General features: G+C 39.1%; 1 protein-coding gene and 1 long non-coding RNA gene across 5 annotated transcripts; one reads left to right on the top strand and one right to left on the bottom strand.

Moving 5' to 3' along the window:
• Positions 1–674: 674 nt before the first annotated feature.
• Positions 675–17,395, bottom strand: LOC121385417. Of its 4 annotated transcripts, none has more exons than XR_005959541.1 (4): positions 17,174–17,395; positions 8,565–8,732; positions 4,665–4,801; positions 675–1,224 (listed from the first exon to the last, which is right to left on the bottom strand). It is a non-coding gene; the product is annotated as an uncharacterized LOC121385417 (long non-coding RNA). The 4 variants fall into 4 exon arrangements; XR_005959543.1 differs by lacking the exon at positions 17,174–17,395 and adding an exon at positions 13,248–13,267; XR_005959540.1 differs by lacking the exon at positions 17,174–17,395 and adding an exon at positions 8,950–9,249.
• LOC121385407 (protein MNN4-like) lies at positions 1,231–2,871 on the top strand. Its single transcript, XM_041516080.1, has one exon. The coding sequence runs from the start codon at positions 1,245–1,247 to the stop codon at positions 2,226–2,228; it is 984 nt and encodes a 327-aa protein (XP_041372014.1). The 5' UTR covers positions 1,231–1,244; the 3' UTR covers positions 2,229–2,871.
• Positions 17,396–19,735: the final 2,340 nt, after the last annotated feature.

The following is a 19,735-nucleotide window of genomic DNA, read 5'->3' as shown; positions in this document are numbered from 1 at the left end:
ATATAAGGATTTAGAAGCTAATTTGAAACTGAGAAATATTAATCTATGTTCATTCCATGTTTAAAGGGGCGGGGCGTAGCCCAGTGGTAAAGCATTCGCTTAATGCGCGGTCGATCTAAGATAGATCCCCGACAGTGGACCCATTGAGCTATTTCTCGTTCCATCCAGTGCTCCACAACTGGTGTAACAAAGACCGTGGTATGTACTATCCTGTCTGTGGGATATTGCATATAAAAGATCCCTTGCTGCCAATAGAAAAGAGTAGCCCATGAAGTGGCGACAGCAGGTTTCCTCTCTCAATATATGCGTGGTACTTAACCATATGTCTGACACCATATAACCGTAAATAAAATGTGTTGAGTGCGTCGTTAAATAAAACATTTCCTTCCATGTTTAAAATCTGTGTGTGGTCCTTAACCATATGTCCGACGCCATATAACCGTAAATAAAATGTGTTGAGTGCGTCGTTAAATAAAACATTTCCTTCCATGCTTAAAATCTGTGTGTGGTCCTTAACCATATGTCCGACGCCATATAACCGTAAATAAAATGTGTTGAGTGCATCGTTAAATAAAACTTTCCTTCCTTCCATGTTTAAAACGCAGCCGTAACTATAAGAAAAAAATACTTGAACATGAAATATGTTCATTTCATTTTTAAAACTCAAAATTCTAAAATGAAATAAATTTAATTTTTTATTCAAATTATATAGCTTTGCATCACTCATAGTATGCCTTCTCTTCTATCACTTGATAGGAAGCATTGCAAGTGAACTTTAGTGTTTTGAGCTTTAGCTATTCCAATTACTGTATGTTCATCGTATTTCCTCAGAGCGGATATAACCAGTTATGGTCGATACAAAGCTATGTCCATTCCGGGGTTTCAATCTCAAATTCCTGGATTTATGTTCTTTCTTTACGTTAATACACTAGTGGACCCGTTGCATATTTATTACAGCCTACAGTCTGTATAGGATTATAATTAGACAGCTTCATTTTTCAGATTATACGTTCCTTGAAAAAGAAATACGAATTGTTATGATCGGCATCACTGGTTCAGGAAAAAGTTCGTCAGGAAACTCTATTCTTGGAACTAAACATTTCCATTCAGAGTGTAGTGCAACATCTGTCACAGCAGCATGCCAGCAAGGCAGTGCAACTCGATTTGGCTATCGTATAAACATTATAGACACACCGGGTTTGCTGGATACTGGTCGCTCACAAGCTGAAATTACAAAAGAAATTATGAAATGTATTGGAATATCTGCCCCAGGTCCACACGCCTTTATCCTCGTGCTCAAAATCAAGCGGTTTACGAAAGAGGAAAACGATACCATCAATTACTTCAGAGAGGTGTTTGGAGAAGGGATGCTGAACTACCTGTTTGTATTGTTTACAGGGATAGATGATCTGGAAGCCGAAGAACGCACACTGGAGGACTATGTTACTAAGGCCCCAGCAGATCTTAAAACTCTTCTCAAAGATTGTCATGGAAAGTATTTTGGAATAAACAACCGCGAAAAAGATCAGAACCGAAAGGAAAAGCAAGTCTCAGACCTAATGTTGAATATTAAATCAAATGTTTTGAAGAACGGCGGAAAACATTATACAACTGAGATGTTGGAAGCTGCAGAAGAACAAATGAGAAAGAGAGAACAGGAAATATTGAAACAGAAGGAAGAGGAACTTCGCAGGCAAGAGCAACAAATAATGGAAAAATTCGAAGCAACACAAGCAAAGATAGAAGAAAAGTATAGAAAGGAAAAGGAAAGAATGCAAAGAGAATTGGCGCTGATAGAGAAAGAAAATAAAGCACGAATGGAGGCATTAGCTGAAAAGCAAAAGAGAGAAGCAGCCGAAGCTAAAGCTCGCCAAGATGAATACATTGCCAGACTGCAGAAAGAAGGGGAACTGCAGCGAGCAGAGATGGAGAAACGACAACTCCAAGAGGAGCGAGAGCGAGAGCGGGCGCAAAAAGAAGAAGAAAGGAAACGAATTGAACAAGAACACGAGAAACGAATTGAATCAGAATTACAGAAAATACGGGACAAGTTGGTCCGGGATGAAGAGGAACGCAAACGACGGGAAGAAGAGGTTGAAAAACTTATGAAAAAGAAAGAAGAGGAGGCTTTGATAAAAGCGAGGGAAAAGGCGAGAGAAGAAACAGAAACTGGTGGTGGTGTCATGGGTTATCTCTGGAACGGTGTAAAATACTGGTTAGGTTGGTGATATACCTTAAGTCCTGTTAGATGGTTTATCACTTGGTAGATAGCTAGCATCGCACGTTAACGTTTAGAGACTACGAGCATTTCCTTGCAGATATCTAATTGGATAAAGGTTATTCACCGACTACATTCATAATCCTCCAGAGGAATTAAAAACCCACCAGAATCACGTGGCATTATTTAATTTTTTCTCTCTCTAATATTTGTATATAGAACTTGTTTTGTTTTAACTAATTATAGCAATTGAACAGATGGCATCGTATAAACCTATGTCTTCCCAAGTTTTGTTTCTGTGGAGTTATGTCTCTTGGAAATCGCCTGCTGTGGGACACGACATCCACTATATATAATATGGAATGATTCAGGACCGTTGTACTCTCACCATGGAATCAACCACTGGCCATACCAGAGACTGGACCCATGTGGGCATTCCTCAACATTTAATGGCCATGGGCATTATGAAGCTATTTAGACTTGGACTTTTAGTTTTTTTTTTTTGTTTTTTTAGGTTACGAGAAATGTCCTACATGGCTGTTGTAGGGTTTGTTTTATTTGTTTAGCTTAAGAAAAATGATGCTGTTCTTAACATGTTTCCAACTAACGCCTAGATACTGATGTTACATATTAATAAATATTTTTGTTCAGAATATAATTTGTGACCTGTTCAGAATATCAGTGTGTGTATATTTAATAATTGGTGACCTGTTCAGAATATCAGTGTCTCTATATTTAATAATTGGTGACCTGTTCAGAATATCAGTGTGTGTATATTTAATCATTGGTGACCTGTTCAGAATATCAGTGTCTCTATATTTAATCATTGGTGACCTGTTCAGAATATCAGTGTGTGTATATTTAATCATTGGTGACCTGTCAGAATAGTGTGTGTAATTAATTGGTGACCTGTTCAGAATATCAGTGTCTCTATATTTAATAATTGGTGACCTGTTCAGAATATCAGTGTGTGTATATTTAATCATTGGTGACCTGTTCAGAATATCAGTGTGTGTATATTTAATCATTGGTGACCTGTTCAGAATATCAGTGTCTATATAATTTTATTATTTTAGTTACAATTACAGTTTTTCAGCATTCCGCTGCCTCCATTAGGGGACCGTAACATACATACTCTCTCTCTCTCTCTCTCTCTCTCTCTCTCTCTCTCTCTCTCTCTCTCTCTCTCTCTCTCTCTCTCTCTCTGAATAAATACACATTACACACGCACACACACAAGGAAAATTTACACAGGGTAAGTAGTTACAAGTTGTACCCAGTTGTTCTCGCTCGCTCGCTCGCTCTCTCTCTCTCTCTCTCTCTCTCTCTCTCTCTCTCAGCCAAATATATACCCCTCGAGTTACAAAATATGTGATAGCATTGGAACGGTGGTAGCTTTTAGTCTTTTAACACCCTTTGTATAAGTTTACCCTAAAATAAACTGCAGACATCGTTTTTTTAATCATTTTGATAAATGGAGTGACAAAAATATTTATCTGATTTTTAGATACATGGATTTGAAGGAAATTCATTATGAAATTCAGTTAATAAAATATATTTCATGTGATAAGCAAAATTAAGGTGAGGCATTAAAAATATTCTTGTTTGTTTCCTAAAATAATTTAACAGAAACACCCTGAAATTATTTAAGGATAATATTTAATGCAAATATGACAAGATATTTTATGTTTATAATCAAATAATCGCTAAAACGTTTTAATTGTATATATTATTTCACCTAACTGTTGGAAACGATTTTTCAAAACCTTACAATTAGAAAATTTTTCTGTTTTGATGACAATTGTATTTAATTTGTTATTGTACAAGAACACTGAAATTGAATTTTTGTTAGGAATCTGGTACACCTAAATGTTACTTGAATTAATATAGGTTATTTTGAGGTCACAAAAGTTCGGGACGCAACACGAAATAAGCTGTAATTGCAGACTTGGCATAAAACAAAAACAGAACTTAGTTGAATACGTGTAATATAAAAAATTATTTACATGTTTTTCTTGTTATTTTATTTTTAATTAATAAATTAAAATATTAAAATAAAAGAGTTTACATATATGCGTACACATTTACATGTGCGCACGCACGCACGCACGCACGCACGACACACACACACACACACACACACTGGGCTTGCAACGGAACGAATTTTGGTTTGGCCAATTTTGAGATATGCAGAATATTGTTTTTGAAAATTATTAAAATGTGGTTATTTAAGAATGTTTTTAAGATAGATTAAATGTAGCCACTTTGTATAAAAATAGTAATTTGGCTAATTTGGCAATGGACAAGGTATGTGAGCCCTGCATACATACATACATACATACATACATACAATATTAAAATGTCATTAAAAAATATATCAATATATGAACACTTTGTGAAAATTGAAGAAGACGTTTTATGAATAACAATCCTACTTTCTACATACCAAATACACCAAAGCGATTTCTTTTCGGGCTCCTAACTGGACATCCTGACACCAAGGTGCAAATAAACGGGATCACCAGTTATGTCCAGTAATTTGACCATAACATGATATTTGCTGTGACATGTCGACAACATCACCTACAAAAGATTTCGTAGAAACACTGGAAACACTGAGGTCATCCAGACACTATACAAGCTTCGGTACGGTATGTGGGCCCAAAACACACCTGGGCTGGGGCTGGGGAGTATGAAAAAGAAACGCACTGAATCGAATGTGACGAAGCGTATCACATCTGTTCTGGCTAGAACTATAGATCTGGCAGCAGACACCATTGAATACAATCTAAGATAATAAAGAATTGAATACTGAACATAATTTAACAGCGCGAGACTCGCCAGACTGAGATCCAGCTTTGGTGTGTGGTGGACCTTAGATTTTCAGTGTGTTGAAGTTCAGCTCTAGGAAAAAAGAAAGAAATGTTTTATTTAACGACGCACTCAACACATTTTATTTTACGGTTATATGGCGTCAGACATATGGTTAAGGACCACACAGATTTGGAGAGGAAACCCGCTGTCGCCACATAGGCTACTCTTTTTACGACAGGCAGCAAGGGATCTTTTATTTGCACTTCCCACAGGCAGGATAGCACAAACCATGGCCTTTCTTGAACCAGTTATGGATCACTGGTCGGTGCAAGTGGTTTACACCTACCCACTGAGCCATGCGGAGCAGTCACTCAGGGTTTGGAGTCGGTATCTGGATTAAAAACCCCATGCCTCGACTGAGATCCGAACCCAGTACCTACCAGCCTGTAGACCGATGGCTAACCACGACGCCACCGAGGCCGGTTCAGCTGTAGGACGAGTTATTAAAAAGTATTATTAACAGCTGAGCCCAGCAGTGCATTCTTAGGTCAGTTAAAAATTAACAAATAAAAATTCCATCATACTTGCTGACCAAGAATAAAAGACGACAGGGAAGCAGTGTTATATTAGACCCATAGTATGAATTGTTTGGAAATGGAAGGGGGGGGGGGGGGGGGGGGGAGGATGTCTCCAAGCAGAACTTTACTAGCGTTACGGGGTAGAAAGGGTGAAATGAGAAATAGCTCAATGGGCCCGTTAATGGGGCGAGCGCTTTAAATACCACTGGTCTAAAAATATTCATAATTAACACACACACAAACAGAGGAATTTTTTGGGGGGACTTCTTCCCCACATCCGAAATTAAAATTAAAATTTCCACTTCTGTGGAACACCTGTTTCCCTCTTTGTCGGGAGTTCGCACCGAGATAGCCTTTTAAGCTGAGATTCCTTTTGTCCGGTTGCGTTTGCGGCTCCGTTTACGACTCCGTTTGCGGTTGCGTTTACAATACGTTTTGAGTGAATCCATTTGACGGCAAAGTATTCGTTTATACAGCCTTTTGGTGCTAATCTACACGTAGGGGAAAATTACACATGGGATTCCCCTAAAATTACCGCACGGCGAAACGGATGAATCGCCCCACGGAGCGTTTGAAATAAGCGCATGCGGTTTCGGATAACTAAACGGAAACGGACCGCACTAATGGGATCACTCTCACCTGAAACAAGCTGGCTTATTAAACCGCACCGCACCGCAAACGGAGCCGCAAACGCAACCGGACAAAAGGAATCTCAGCTTAAGAGGGAATTTCCTTGATGACGTCACCGAAAAAAATACCCCATCTTTTCTATCTCCACGTAATGAGAGTTCTCATTTTTGTTTAGGTCTCACTACACAGATGTCATCTGCCATTGAAACCCATGTTAAACTGCCCAACTTCAAGTGAAGATTGCCCATAGAACGGGTTCTCGTTGGCACTAACAACATACACCATTGCAAACATACATTATATAAGCATTTATTTTCACTCCAAAATTGAGAACATTTCCGTCTCAGTTTTTTGCTATATGACCGCATCTGGCTGTAGTACCGGTCCGAATAGGTGGTTCATTAACCGATTCACTCCGGCTGTCACTTGCGCTATATACCCATGTCCCAAAAGGTCGATGCACAATATTACAAAATAACATGGGCAAAATACAGCCAGAAGGCTTACCATTAAACATACATATTGTTTTAATTCTTCACCATTTGCTAGAAGTGAATATGTGACCCATAACATGTGTCCCAGTTAGGAACTATAGTGGACCGTGATGAATGAACTGTCACCCGGAAGTGATCTGTGTAGTGAGACCTTACGACAAATATCGTAAATCATGACACACTAAGAGAACTTTACGATACCTTCAAAAATCTGTCGTATCTTAAATCTATGATATTTGTATTTTACTCCTAACTAGCTACGATATGTCGTAACTAAGATGGCTTCGAAAATACGGGCCCTGCTACTGCTCCAGACATGATGTGAAAAATATTGAGTGTCTGGAGCCAGAACCGAAAGTGCCAAGCCCTATAGGAAGAGGGTGGGATATTAAAAAGGAAGAAAGAGATGAGGCATATCCGTCAACTGTCTCTCCCTCCTCTTGGTTTCTTTTGTTGAAGAGAAATGTTTCATATATTTCATTGGCTTCGCCTATGCAAAACTGTTCAAACTTTTTTAGCACCACATGAATGTCATTTTCATCTTCATCTTCCCCAAATGAAAACCCATCAAAGATGTCAAAAGCTTCTTCACCTACACATGCCAAAAACACAGAAATGTGATATTTTGGACTTTCAGTTTCTAACCTTGTAGCAATTGCCATTGTCTTATACATTTTCTCCAAGACACTTCTATATTAATTTTCTTACATGAATATCCAACTTACTAGGTACAGGGATATTACGCCTAAATTAGTGTCTCTAACCTTATTCAGCAGTTTTCTGTTCTCATTTTCTTCCATTTTAATTTTATTTTTGGTTTATTTCAAATTCAGTAATTAAATAGCGTCAGTCTCGATTATTTCTATGAAACAAGTTATATCTGTTCAAGGGGTGCAACTCTGCCAACCTTCATGGTGAACTGCTAACTGCTCCCTTGAATTAGTGACCTAATTCGGGAAATATACAAAAGATCACCTGCCAATATTGCAGAAACTTCCGGATTCTAACACCATATCGTGTTATGTTCGTTTGGGCTTAGGTTCTGAGTCCTTGCAACACATATGAACATAACAAAAGAGGAAACATTTGTTGGTAGTAACTTTTATCAGTGCGTCCACCATTACAGACCTGGGGTGAGAGCCCCGGATGTACTCCGTATGGCATATGTACATAATATTAGATACTCTCTAACCTTACAGGTAGTACTAAACCAAATAACTTCCGGCTGGGTCAAAGTTCGAGGTGCACCCAACTTTTGATAGAGAAGCGAACACCACAAGTCCTGTGATTGGTTATAAATGTGAGTGTGTTGGTTGTAAAAAATAATAGTTTCATCTGGGTAAAACAAATTTGCAATTTTATTTCATCTAGTACCAATGTGTCAAGTAGCCTTGTGCTTGAAACATGTATGGGGTACCTGTAAAAAATAGTACTCGAATATTGTGCGAAACTAGGGTAGTCATAGACGATACCCATTATCTCAGAAACGAGCAGCTTGACCCCCATTTTTTTCTGATTCACTTTAAGTGTAAGGGGTGGTAGTATTTATATCCGTGGCGTTTATGTCGGTTGATACGTTGCAGGTAAGAGTTTTAGCCACATATGTTACTATTGTCGTCTATGGGATTTGATTTGGTAGTATACACCCTACACTGCTGGCTTGAAACTGTCCAAAGACGTGTATACTGCCAAATTGCATGTGTGTGACAAATAGAATGCCAATAAAGTACACTGATATATACAGACTATTAGACTATGGGGAAAGTACAAATGAGGATGAGGAAAATTAATATGATTATCATATTTGTCCGGACACTTTACATTACTTACAATGGTTCATTTATTGATGTATTATTATTTTCATGTTTCTGTTCAATTAAGGTTCAAGCATACTGCCCTTGGCATCACCATCATCGCCGTCGTCGTTATGATCATTCACTGATCACCACCATCGTGATTACCACCATCATCACCGTCGTCGTTACATTCTTGCATTCACTGAAATACAATACATTATGATCGCAATAATGTCACGACTTATTCCCAGTCGGCATTTGACATGTTGCATTCTGTATTTCTCTTTTATGCACAATGCACCACAACACATCACAATTCATTTATCACATGTTATGAGTGACTTTACATACTATTGCATTTTTACAACATTGTGCAAACTACATCACTTATCTAATAAAAAAGAATAGAATCTACTTACGGTTGTCACCAACCCAGCGTAATTGAAGTAAAATACTTCGCAGTATTTCCATCCACCGATCATACTTGTATAAACATCTCTTACTCTCTTTTCAAATAATAAGTCCAGAGTATACAGTGCATTGAACAACACTACTTTTATCCACCAAGACTACTCACACCCAAACTCAAAATGCAAGCAATTGAGGAAATATCTGTTACATTCATTACAACATAACGTCATCCCATTGGTTCAGACGTAGCAGTAGTATTAGGGCCTGTATAGCCCCATGACCTACTTTCCGTGACCTTGACCTACTTTCCGTGACCTTGATGACATCACGTGACCTCGTCCTACTGGCCCTGACCTACTTAGACCGGCCCATGACCTACTTAGGCCGGCACGAAAGAGTATAAAAAGGCTAGATACGGTTTCATTGTCATTCGCTCGCCGAAAACGACCAGATATACGTTCGTTTTACTAGAGAACAGACGTGTTTTATGATTCTGACATTATTGTGTCTTGTTGCACTCTATCTGGAACGAAGAAGATGGCATCGGGATATTCGAGCAGTGTTAGTAGCAGTAGCGACGAGGACGACGTCTTGGTCTGCAAATGTTCAGAAAGACATACGATCAAAAGAGTGGCTACCAAACCAGATGAGAAGAAGAGTACTCATTGTGTGGATCAAGCGGATGCTACACGCAAAATTGGGGATAGAATTGAAGATGGCGAACTCGTGGATGAACCCACAGATCAGACGGATGTTGCCTGTGACACAGACGCTGCCTGGGATGAGGAAGACTGCTATTCGAGACGTTACTTGTTCTGTCATCGTCCTGAAATGAGACATTTCTATGCCCGGATGCTGACATTTGGGTGGTGGCCCATACAATTACGTCAGAAACCAAAAGAACTTGCCAAGGCCGGTTTCTACTACACGGGAGACCACGATGCCGTCGTCTGTTACTGTTGTGGACTACGCGCCTACCGATGACAGAGAATGGACGACCCAGTGATGGAACATTACACTCTCTCCAACATGTCCTTATGTGAACAACCTGTTCAGACATTAAATGTTTTAGACACTTGTGTGCTATGTTATCATGTTGTATGTTGTGAATAAAACCGTGAATAACAGGTTTTGCTTTCTTATTTATGTACTGGGTCCATGAGTGTGTCTCTGGACGTGTCCCTATGGTAGTAACAATGGTAAAGGGTAATATTTTGGTAACGATTATTTTTGGGAGCTCGCACGATGAGATTTGTGCTTGGGAGGAGGGACACTGGTCATACGTATCACACACATTCAAACATTCCTGTACCATATCTTTATGCGTCATAAGGTATATAAGTAAAATAGTTTTGGAAAACTCGTCATTTGAGGTAGAACTTTCAGAGGAGCAACATGTCAGACCAGTACAAGTTATATGTACCCGATGTGGATAAGTGGACCCGTTTCTATAAACTGCAGGCACAAGGTAAACTTCAACCTCACTTCGAAATTCAACGTGGTGGGGAAAGTCAGATCATGTACAGTGTGGATCGATGTCTAGAACTCTACGATCCCACGTGGAAAAAAGAAAAAGAGGAACAAAACAAGTCCCCGACACCCAAAGTCGTCATGGTCTCCCCAACACAACAAGTGGTAGAGCAAGCCAAAGCCGATCTGAAACGGAAACAACAACAACAACAACAAAGTGGTACGGGTTGGAAAGCCCCGAAACTGCAGAAGCATTTCTAAATAAGCTATAAAAGGAACTATGTGGGTCAGATATCGTCATTTCATTTAGAGTCGTCATGCAGAGCACATGTTCAGAATGTGGTTTCACATTCTCGAGGAGAGACGCCATGTTAAGACATTTTCAACAAAAACATGCTAAAGGTCTACCACCACCACCACCACCACCACCACAGCAGCAGCCACCACCACCACCACCACATCAGCAGCCACCACCACCACCACCACAGCAGCAGCCACCACCACCACCACCACCACAGCAGCCACCACCACCACCACAGCAGCCACCACCACCACCACCACCACCACAGCAGCAGCCACCACCACCACCACAGCAGCCACCACCACCACCACCACCACCACCACAGCAGCAGCAGCATCCCCTAAGATTGCTACATCCCTTCACCATGATCGTGTCGGGACCCACGTCGTGTGGAAAGACATTTTTGGTATACAAATTGTTGAGAGATGGTAAAATCCAGCTGCCTCCCCAGCGCGTCATCTGGCTCTACAAACGATGGCAACCCCTCTATGATATGATCAAAAAGGTTGCTCGAGTGAAATTTGTTCAAGGTATACCTGAGAATTTGGAAAAGGATCGTTATTTGGATCCCAGAGTCAGAAATCTCATCGTGTTGGACGACCTGATGTGTATGGCTAATAAAGACTCAAGGATCACCGACCTGTTCACAGAAGGAAGTCATCACAGAAACTTATCCGTCATCGCTATCAACCAGAACCTGTATCACAGCAAGGACCCGACACAGAGAAGAAACTGCCATTATCTAGCGCTGTTCAACAACCCCATCGACAAGCAGCAAGTTCTGACTTTGGCACGGCAGATGTATCCGGAAAACACTCGTCATTTCATGCATCAGTTTGAGGAAGATACCCACAGGCCCTACGGACATCTCTTGGTGGACTTGAAACCGACCACACCCGAACATTGGCGTCTTCGGCCTAATGGTTTAGAGACGGGGCCGTCCGAATGGTATAAAAGCACGAACGTAACGGCGAATGTCTCAGAAGAGTTGCAGCCACCGACGAAGAAAGAGCTCTACATGCAAATCATGCAAAGAAACGCATTCAAGAGAAAACTACCAGGCATACCCGCCTACGAAAGTGACGACGAAGAAGATGATGAGGTAGAACCCTATCTGAAAAAAGTCAAGAGGATGCAGTCTTGCGATACGTGTGGTCTGGTCTTTAAAGACGGAAGCGACTTGCAGCGACACGTGAAAACGTGCGAAAAGGGAAATGAAAAAGAAGAAGAGCCGTCGCCCGACCTGGAAAACGAAGGCATTCGTCTCATGGTGGAACGTGAATTCGACATCAATTGAAAGCAAGAGGAAACGCTACGAAGAAAAAAACATGTCCCAAGATGCCATTGAAAGAAACATGAAGACATTGCAATGGAAGTTATTTAAAGACACGTACTCTCGCTTTCTGACCTATATGCATTACTTTGACAAAGGTCCCAACACCAGAAAATTTTTACAGTTTGTGAATCCAGACAAAGATGTGAGACCACAGATTCGTTCTAAATTAAATCAGTATCGTTCATGGATCGGCGAATATTTGGATGAACAAGACGACGACGATACCGACGATGAGGAGGACGACGATGATGAAGAGAAATGAACACTCATATTATTCACATGTCGCCCTTAAGGCCTCTCGATGTAACCCAGTGTGTGTCCATTTTATATATGTGTCAGTGATTTGTAATTTAGAAATAAATGAAAAACCAAAACATTGCGTTTGTTTTTTGTGTTTTTAACTCTATGACTAGATTTGTGATTGGATATTACTACCGCTACTTTATAGTAGCAAGAGCTGTGTGTACAAGACAGAACATACCACGATCTTTGATATACCAGACATAATACACTAGTTGGCTATAGCTTAATGGGCCACCGACGGGGATCGATCCTAGATCGACCACTGTATTTACCCATTTGGTAATTAAAAAGCCCTGTAAAAAGGCTTGTACTCTAGGGAAATACGTGTGCTTAAAATGCAGCTAAAAGATCATAGTTTAGGTCGGAGCGTTCAGTTGCAGTCACGCGTTCTTTCTTCAAAGCAATGGGCTGGGGATCTTTCTCTCTCACACACACACACACACACACACACACACACACACACACACACACACACACACACACACATTCCTTTCTTCTCCTTAACAAATATTCCTTTCTTCTCCTTAACAAATATTCCTTTCTTCTCCTTAATACATATGCCTTTCTTCTTAACAAACATTCCTTTCTTCGAGACAAATATGTCTTTCTTTTCCTATGACTAAAACAAAACAAAATATTTGTATTCAATTAATCTTTATTTTACGAGGAAGGAAATGTTTTATTTACTCAACACATTTTATTTACGGTTATACAAGAAAGAAAGAAATGTTTTATTTAACGACGCACTCAACACATTTTATTTACGGTTATATGGACATATGGTTAAGGACCACACAGATATTGATTGAGAAAACCCGCTGTCGCCACTACATGGGCTACTCTTCCGATTAGCAGCAAGGGATCCTACACCATCCCACATGCAGGATAGCACATACCGTTGTCCAGTTGTGGAGCACTGGCTGGATATAGCCCAATGGGCCCACCGACGGGGATCGATCCCAGACCTACCGCACATCAAGGGAACACTGAGCTACGTCCCGTCCACACAGGGTTATTAGAGGATGCTTGTATTGGGTTCTGCTTGAACATAATAAATAAATAAACAAATAAATAAATAAATAAAATAAAAACAAATAAATAAATAAATAAATAAACTAATTTAAAAAATAATAATAGAAAAAAAAAACTTCTACCACATGAGATACGAACGACGTACCTTTCACGCTCAAGTCGACTACGCTAACGACTGAGCTACCGAGACATTGGCAAAATCTGTCATTTAAACCATATATATGTGTGGGTGTGTGTGTGCTCGCGGGATGAAGCGACGAAATAGGTCAGTTCATAATAATCTTGTGAATGCGCTATCAGATAGTGTAGAACGAGAATTCCTTTTTTCACCTATTTCAATCATTTCGTCTTTCTGCCAGACTTTGAGAACTTAACTTCTAGAAGTTCCGTAGAGTATTTTATTTAGAGACTGACAACACAAGATACCATCACTTGCCGGATGTAAACAGTGATAACCATTCATCATTCAGCGCGCTAAAATTAAATACACTACCTCGCGTCGGGCAGTCCTTAGACGTGGTAGGTTAACGGCACCACTAAAGCATCTCGATTTATTAATCATCGGCTATTGGATGTGAAACATACTTCTGACAGTTTTAGAGAGGAAAACCCCCCTGCACTTTCCCATTAGTAGCAAGGGATCCTACAGACAGGATAGCACGGGCGTTGCTAAGTACGACGGATCGGGGTCGGGCTAAATAGGTCAGGATTAGACTAAGTAGGTCAGGGCCAGTAGGACGTTGCACACGGCACAGTAGTCCGTGACGTCATCAAGGTCAAGGTCAGTCTAAGTAGGTCAGGGCCAGTAGGACGAGGTCACGGCACAAGGCCGTGACGTCATCAAGGTCAAGGTCACGGAAAGTAGGTCATGGATCTATACAGGCCCCCTTACTACTCGTAGCGACAGGAGTTTCCTCAATTCTCAATGAACATAAAAATTACTTTGTCAGGGAATGTCATATCTGATGAAAAAAGAAAGAAGTGTTTTATTTAACGACGCACTCAACACATTTTATTTACGGTTATATGGCGTCAGACATATGGTTCAGGACCACACAGATTTTGAGAGGAAACCCGCTGTCGCCGCTACATGGGCTACTCTTCCGATTGGCAGCAAGGGATCTTTTATTTGCGCTTCCCACAGGCAGGATAGCACAAACCATGACCTTTGTTGAACCAGTTATGGATCACTGGTCGGTGCAAGTGGTTTACACCTACCCATTGAGCCTTGCGGAGCACTCACTCAGGGTTTGGAGTCGGTATCTGGATTAAAAATCCCATGCCTCGACTGGGATCCGAACCCAGTACCTACCAGCCTGTAGACCGATGGCCTGCCACGACGCCACCGAGGCCGGTATCATATCTGATGACGTCATTTTATATGGGGAAGTTGTCTTATTGAGTGTTATTAAGGATTGTCTGTTGTTTCTTTTACGTTCATCGGGGTATGAACAAAAAAAAATCATCCGCAAACTGTGTGAATCGGCGAATGATACATGCTAATAATAACACTAAAACGTCATACTTTATTTTGAATTATTTTTTATCCATAAACAATAACACTCATTACACCATATTCCAGTACCAAATGTTTGGATCCAATCAAATAATTTCTTATAAATGTTTATTTTTGCGCAGACGCAGTTGTAATTACAGACGTCATTAATATTAATGAGTTCATCTTGTTCACGATAAAGATGGCATTCGTAAATTCTGACACTACGCTAGATTCTGCTGTTTCGTCGTCTTGTGGAAGTTGTACAAACAGATCTAACACTTCATCATGTAGAGTATATATTTATTTTAGAAAACCTACACTTTAAATTTAATTTGTTTAATATTTATAATTCATATTGCACCGACAATGCAATTCAAATTTGTCAACTTTTAAGTTTTAGGTTATTTTTGGTTATTTTGCAGTTATTTAGCGTGAATGGTTTACGGCTGCAGGCAATTAGGGAACATTCAAAACTATTTAGCGCGCCTTTTTCACGCACTCTTGCTTTTACACGTTAGTTCTATAGTTCTGTAATATATTTACAGGTATTAACGCGATGTGAATTTGAACGCTACAGTTAGTTGCCAAAACAAAAGAATCGGGCAAAAACGTAGTTCGATCTTCCTAAAGCGGTTGTTTATCTGAAATCAAATCCTTTTGTACATACACCCCCATCAAAATTAGTGCTAGAGGAAACACATACTGTCTAAGGGTTGTCCAATTTAATTTTGCCAGGTTAAGTGTAGTAAACAAAAAATCTTGGTTAGGGGCTTGACTTTCCTATGTATTTATTAAAATGTAGTCTATCATTGTGTAACTATTTCTGAGTGCCCATTATTGATCTATTAACATCGGCTGTTAAACAGTGGAAACACCATATGAATTGTTTGATAAGCATTTGAAGATGTTTGTTGATACTGAAGGCAGAGATCGATATTGTAATAAAAGTGCAGTTGTGCTTGTATTTTGCATTACTGATCAATGTTAAAACATAGTAACTAGCACTAGCTGATTTAATTAAAATGCTTTGTATTTGGCTCAACATAATTTTTTTGTGTCTAGGTTTGTTCCTCACAAACTTAAGTTCTAGAGCAATGAAACTTGATTTATAATTGCATTTATTAGGGTTTGCACGCATCCTGAAAAGTGCTTAAAAATATATTCCTCCTAGAAAGTGCTTAAAACTGGAAAAATCAGTCAACCTGGAAATTCCTGGAATTTAAAAAATTTGTTTCTACAAATAAATTTTTAATTTTCAGATTCAAATCAGGGCACAAAGCAACGCTTTATTAGAGGCACTGATTTTCCGTTTCAGATTTTTCCCTTTTCCGTTTCATAATGTTACAGATTCTGTTTCAGTATTAAACAAATTCTGTTTTTGTTTCACTCACTCACTCACACACACACACACACACACACACACACACACACACACACACACACACACACAACAATTAATTGCTGGTATAAAATAAATAAATATGCAATGAGGCAAAACATGTCAGTAGTTTGTATTTATTTTTGGTTTACATTTAACACGAATACGCCACGACACAGACTTCGGACATTTTCGGTTTTCTTTACGATATGATCGGGAAAATAATTACAAACGATCACACTATAAAACACTTCCCGTGTATAATTTATTTTGAACAAAGCCTGGCATACAATATGGAATTACTGCATTCCTTTGTGAGATCGGAAATATGGTAATGCCGCAAATGTTAAAAATTAATAAGCAAACATAACATAATATATCTTTCACTTGAGTAAATATCAGACAATTTTAGCTCACAATGTTCGGTTTCTCCCGTTAAAGCGCCGGGAATAAGCTAACAAAACACGACTGGTAAAACGTCTAGATACTCTACATTTGGCGTAACATACAAAGGTACTAGTGTCATAGCGGTGTCCATAGTTTCTACTTCGAAAAATAAATTTTAATTAATCAAATGCGCTATTTAAAGTTAAATAATGTTTTGGAAAAAAATCGGGAATTCCGTTTCAGATAGGTATTTTCACGATTCCGCGATCGCGGAAAATCAGTGCCTCTACTTTATATTTTGTTACTCGTCAGGTAACATTTCAGGTATTAGCATAGATACAGGTGATGCGCCAGTTCCGGATCACTTCAAACAAAATTGTGAATTCTGTCAACATGCGCGCGTATGACTTTAAACGAAATTCTTGGTAATAAAGATAATCAACCATATAAATAAACAGTGATATAAAATGTAAATTTAGGTAAACATTTGGCACCAAAAACAGTGTTGTTCGAGCTGGCGTACTTACGCCAGTTGCGGATCACTTTGTCCAGTTCCGGATCACTTTCGAAAAATAGAGGCTTACGCCTTCAAAAACACAATTTCCAACATGTTAGCACTTTCAGCACGTTCGTGGATCCTGCCGGACATATTTTATGATCATTTGCAACTCCATAGGGTTCCCATCCCCCTGATTACGCCCCTAATTAGCAATTTCTAAAATCGATTGAAAATCAACGATGGCGTCCCATGACGTCAGCTACACGGGGCGTGTGTCAAAAGTAAAGGTGCGCGATCCTTATTTTCGTTGTGTACTTTCAACAAGTTGAATTATATTTGATTTCTGGCATTCTAGTATATAATAATAATAATCATTAATATTATTATTACTAATAATAAATAATTGTTTTCATTTATTATCGTATATATTAATAATAATGATAATGATAATAATAATAATCATTAATATTATAATGATGACTTTTAAAAGTTACATTTTCTTTGTGAAAGGAACAAAGGCTTGAAAATAGAAAGAAATGACATAGCAAAATATCAACTTTGGGACTGTTTAGTATTTATCATAATACAGGGGTGGATTATGCTTTAGGTGGGGTGGGGTGGGTCCGAAATTATAAATTTTACAGGTTATCTACGTGGTGGGGGTGGGGTTTTTTTTTCAGCCTGATATAATCCGCCCGTTTAAATATTAAAATTAAGCAAATAATTTTGAAGCAGGACGGTTAGACCCCTTGTTAATAATGATATATATTAATATAGTGACACACACTAAACAGTCACAAAAGTGGATTATTAATTATTATTTCTGACGTGTTGTTCCATTTGCCCTTTTCTGGTTAGTCTCCCACCCCCCGCAAAATAATTCCTGGATCTACTCCTGAATACAGAATTATTTTCAAGGACGGTCTACAGGCTAGGGCTAGCTCAGATTGACCGTGTGAATACACAGATCAGTGGCCGACTGACTCTCCTGCATCAGAATGCGATTGTGTAAAACAAAAATTCCACTGAAAAAAACAATCCACCCTATAGTGGTACAGACTGTTTAAATGCGAATTATAATTAAGCCGAATAAGAGATTTTAACTTCGTTGACAAAACCAAATAGAGGACCCCTTCCCCCTCTCTCCCATCTCTCCCAAAGTCGAGTATTCGAGTATGCGAAAAGCACGTGCAATGGCACATGCGAAACAGACCACTGGCGGTGGCATGGTTTTATAAAGGTCCTCATGTCAAACTTATGCCGATTCTTTTCTTTGTACAGTAAACTTTTTTTTGTTTTTCCAATCAATCAATCAAGCAAGCAATGGGATGGACGGCTCTCACACTGAGGGGGGCGGGCAACATTACTGAATCGTCTTATGGGGCAAATACAAAGACACGTGTGCAGCGATTTTAGCGATTCTAGACTGGCGATCTAACAGGTCATACGGGCTCTTATTTTTGTAGGGGGCAGGGCAGACTGGTTTTTGCCCGAATTAAACGAAAATGGAATTTTAAAAAACTACATTTTATTTATATTAGCCATATTTGTGAATGACTGCGGCTGGTATTCGTACGAATGGCTAATTACATGTAGGCTTACAAATATAACGTGAGAGACAAGTGGACTAACACTTAAAATCGTAGTTTCAGTTGGTAAAATACGTGTCTTTACATTATATACATATTGTCATTACCTGTAGAAAACAAAAATAATACAAGAAAAATAGGTGGAACTACAACGATTAATATAATATTTTGTAGAGGATGACTGGCCATGGGACGAACAGTCTAGGGCTACTATGACATGGGCCCCGAGACATACAGAGTCGAATTATTATGAACTAGTGGTTAAAATGACGAATCAAGAGTGGTTTAAGAAGAAAATAATAATAATAATAATTATCATCATCATCATCATCATCATCATCATCATTGTTATTGTTATAAAGGAAGGGGGGGGGGGGGTGGGAGAAAAAGATTCCACCGTGTTCAACGTTTTTGAGTCTTGAGATAAACCCTGCGTTCATCGCCCCATCTAGCGGCAGTTACAACGTAAATACTTCCGTTTTGTGAGTGATCCGCAACTGGCGTATCAAGTGTCCCCCCTTTGAGGAGTTACAGTAAGTCGTTTGCAGCATCACTTTTCATAAAACTAGTCATGCACAATCTATATATGTTTCCCTTACTCGTACTATAAAATTTCAAAGGATATAAAAAGAAAAACATCAAAAACTTCATCTCTCTTTTTAAACGTCTTCTTTTTTTCATGTCGTCTGTTCGTGTAAAGTTTTAATAGTGGTTATGTATCGCCGTCTAAAATAAAACCAAGACTATATACTGTTACAGTTATTTTACGTACAATTTCAAGAAACATGTATTATTTGTTTGTTAGAGTATTTGTTTAATGAAATTTACACAGAAATGACTAAAAATTGAATATACCGACAGACTGATCGGTAACTACAGGTGATCCGGAAGTGATCCGGAACTGGCGCATCACCTGTACATGTTCATGTACATATTTAATAAAAGACTACAAACTTTAAATACTAACCTCAGGTGCCCTTTCAAAATACAGATTAAAAATC

Source organism: Gigantopelta aegis, chromosome 2 (assembly GCF_016097555.1).
Source record: "Gigantopelta aegis isolate Gae_Host chromosome 2, Gae_host_genome, whole genome shotgun sequence".
Taxonomy (NCBI): Eukaryota; Metazoa; Mollusca; class Gastropoda; order Neomphalida; family Peltospiridae; genus Gigantopelta; species Gigantopelta aegis.
Note: the sequence above shows the minus strand (reverse complement) of the source record. Positions and strands in the feature narration are given on the sequence as shown.

What these genes read in the sequence shown, in the direction of transcription:
- LOC121385407 (XM_041516080.1), top strand. Translation starts at nt 1,245, where the DNA reads ATGAAATGTATTGGAATATCTGCCCCAGGTCCACACGCCTTTATCCTC.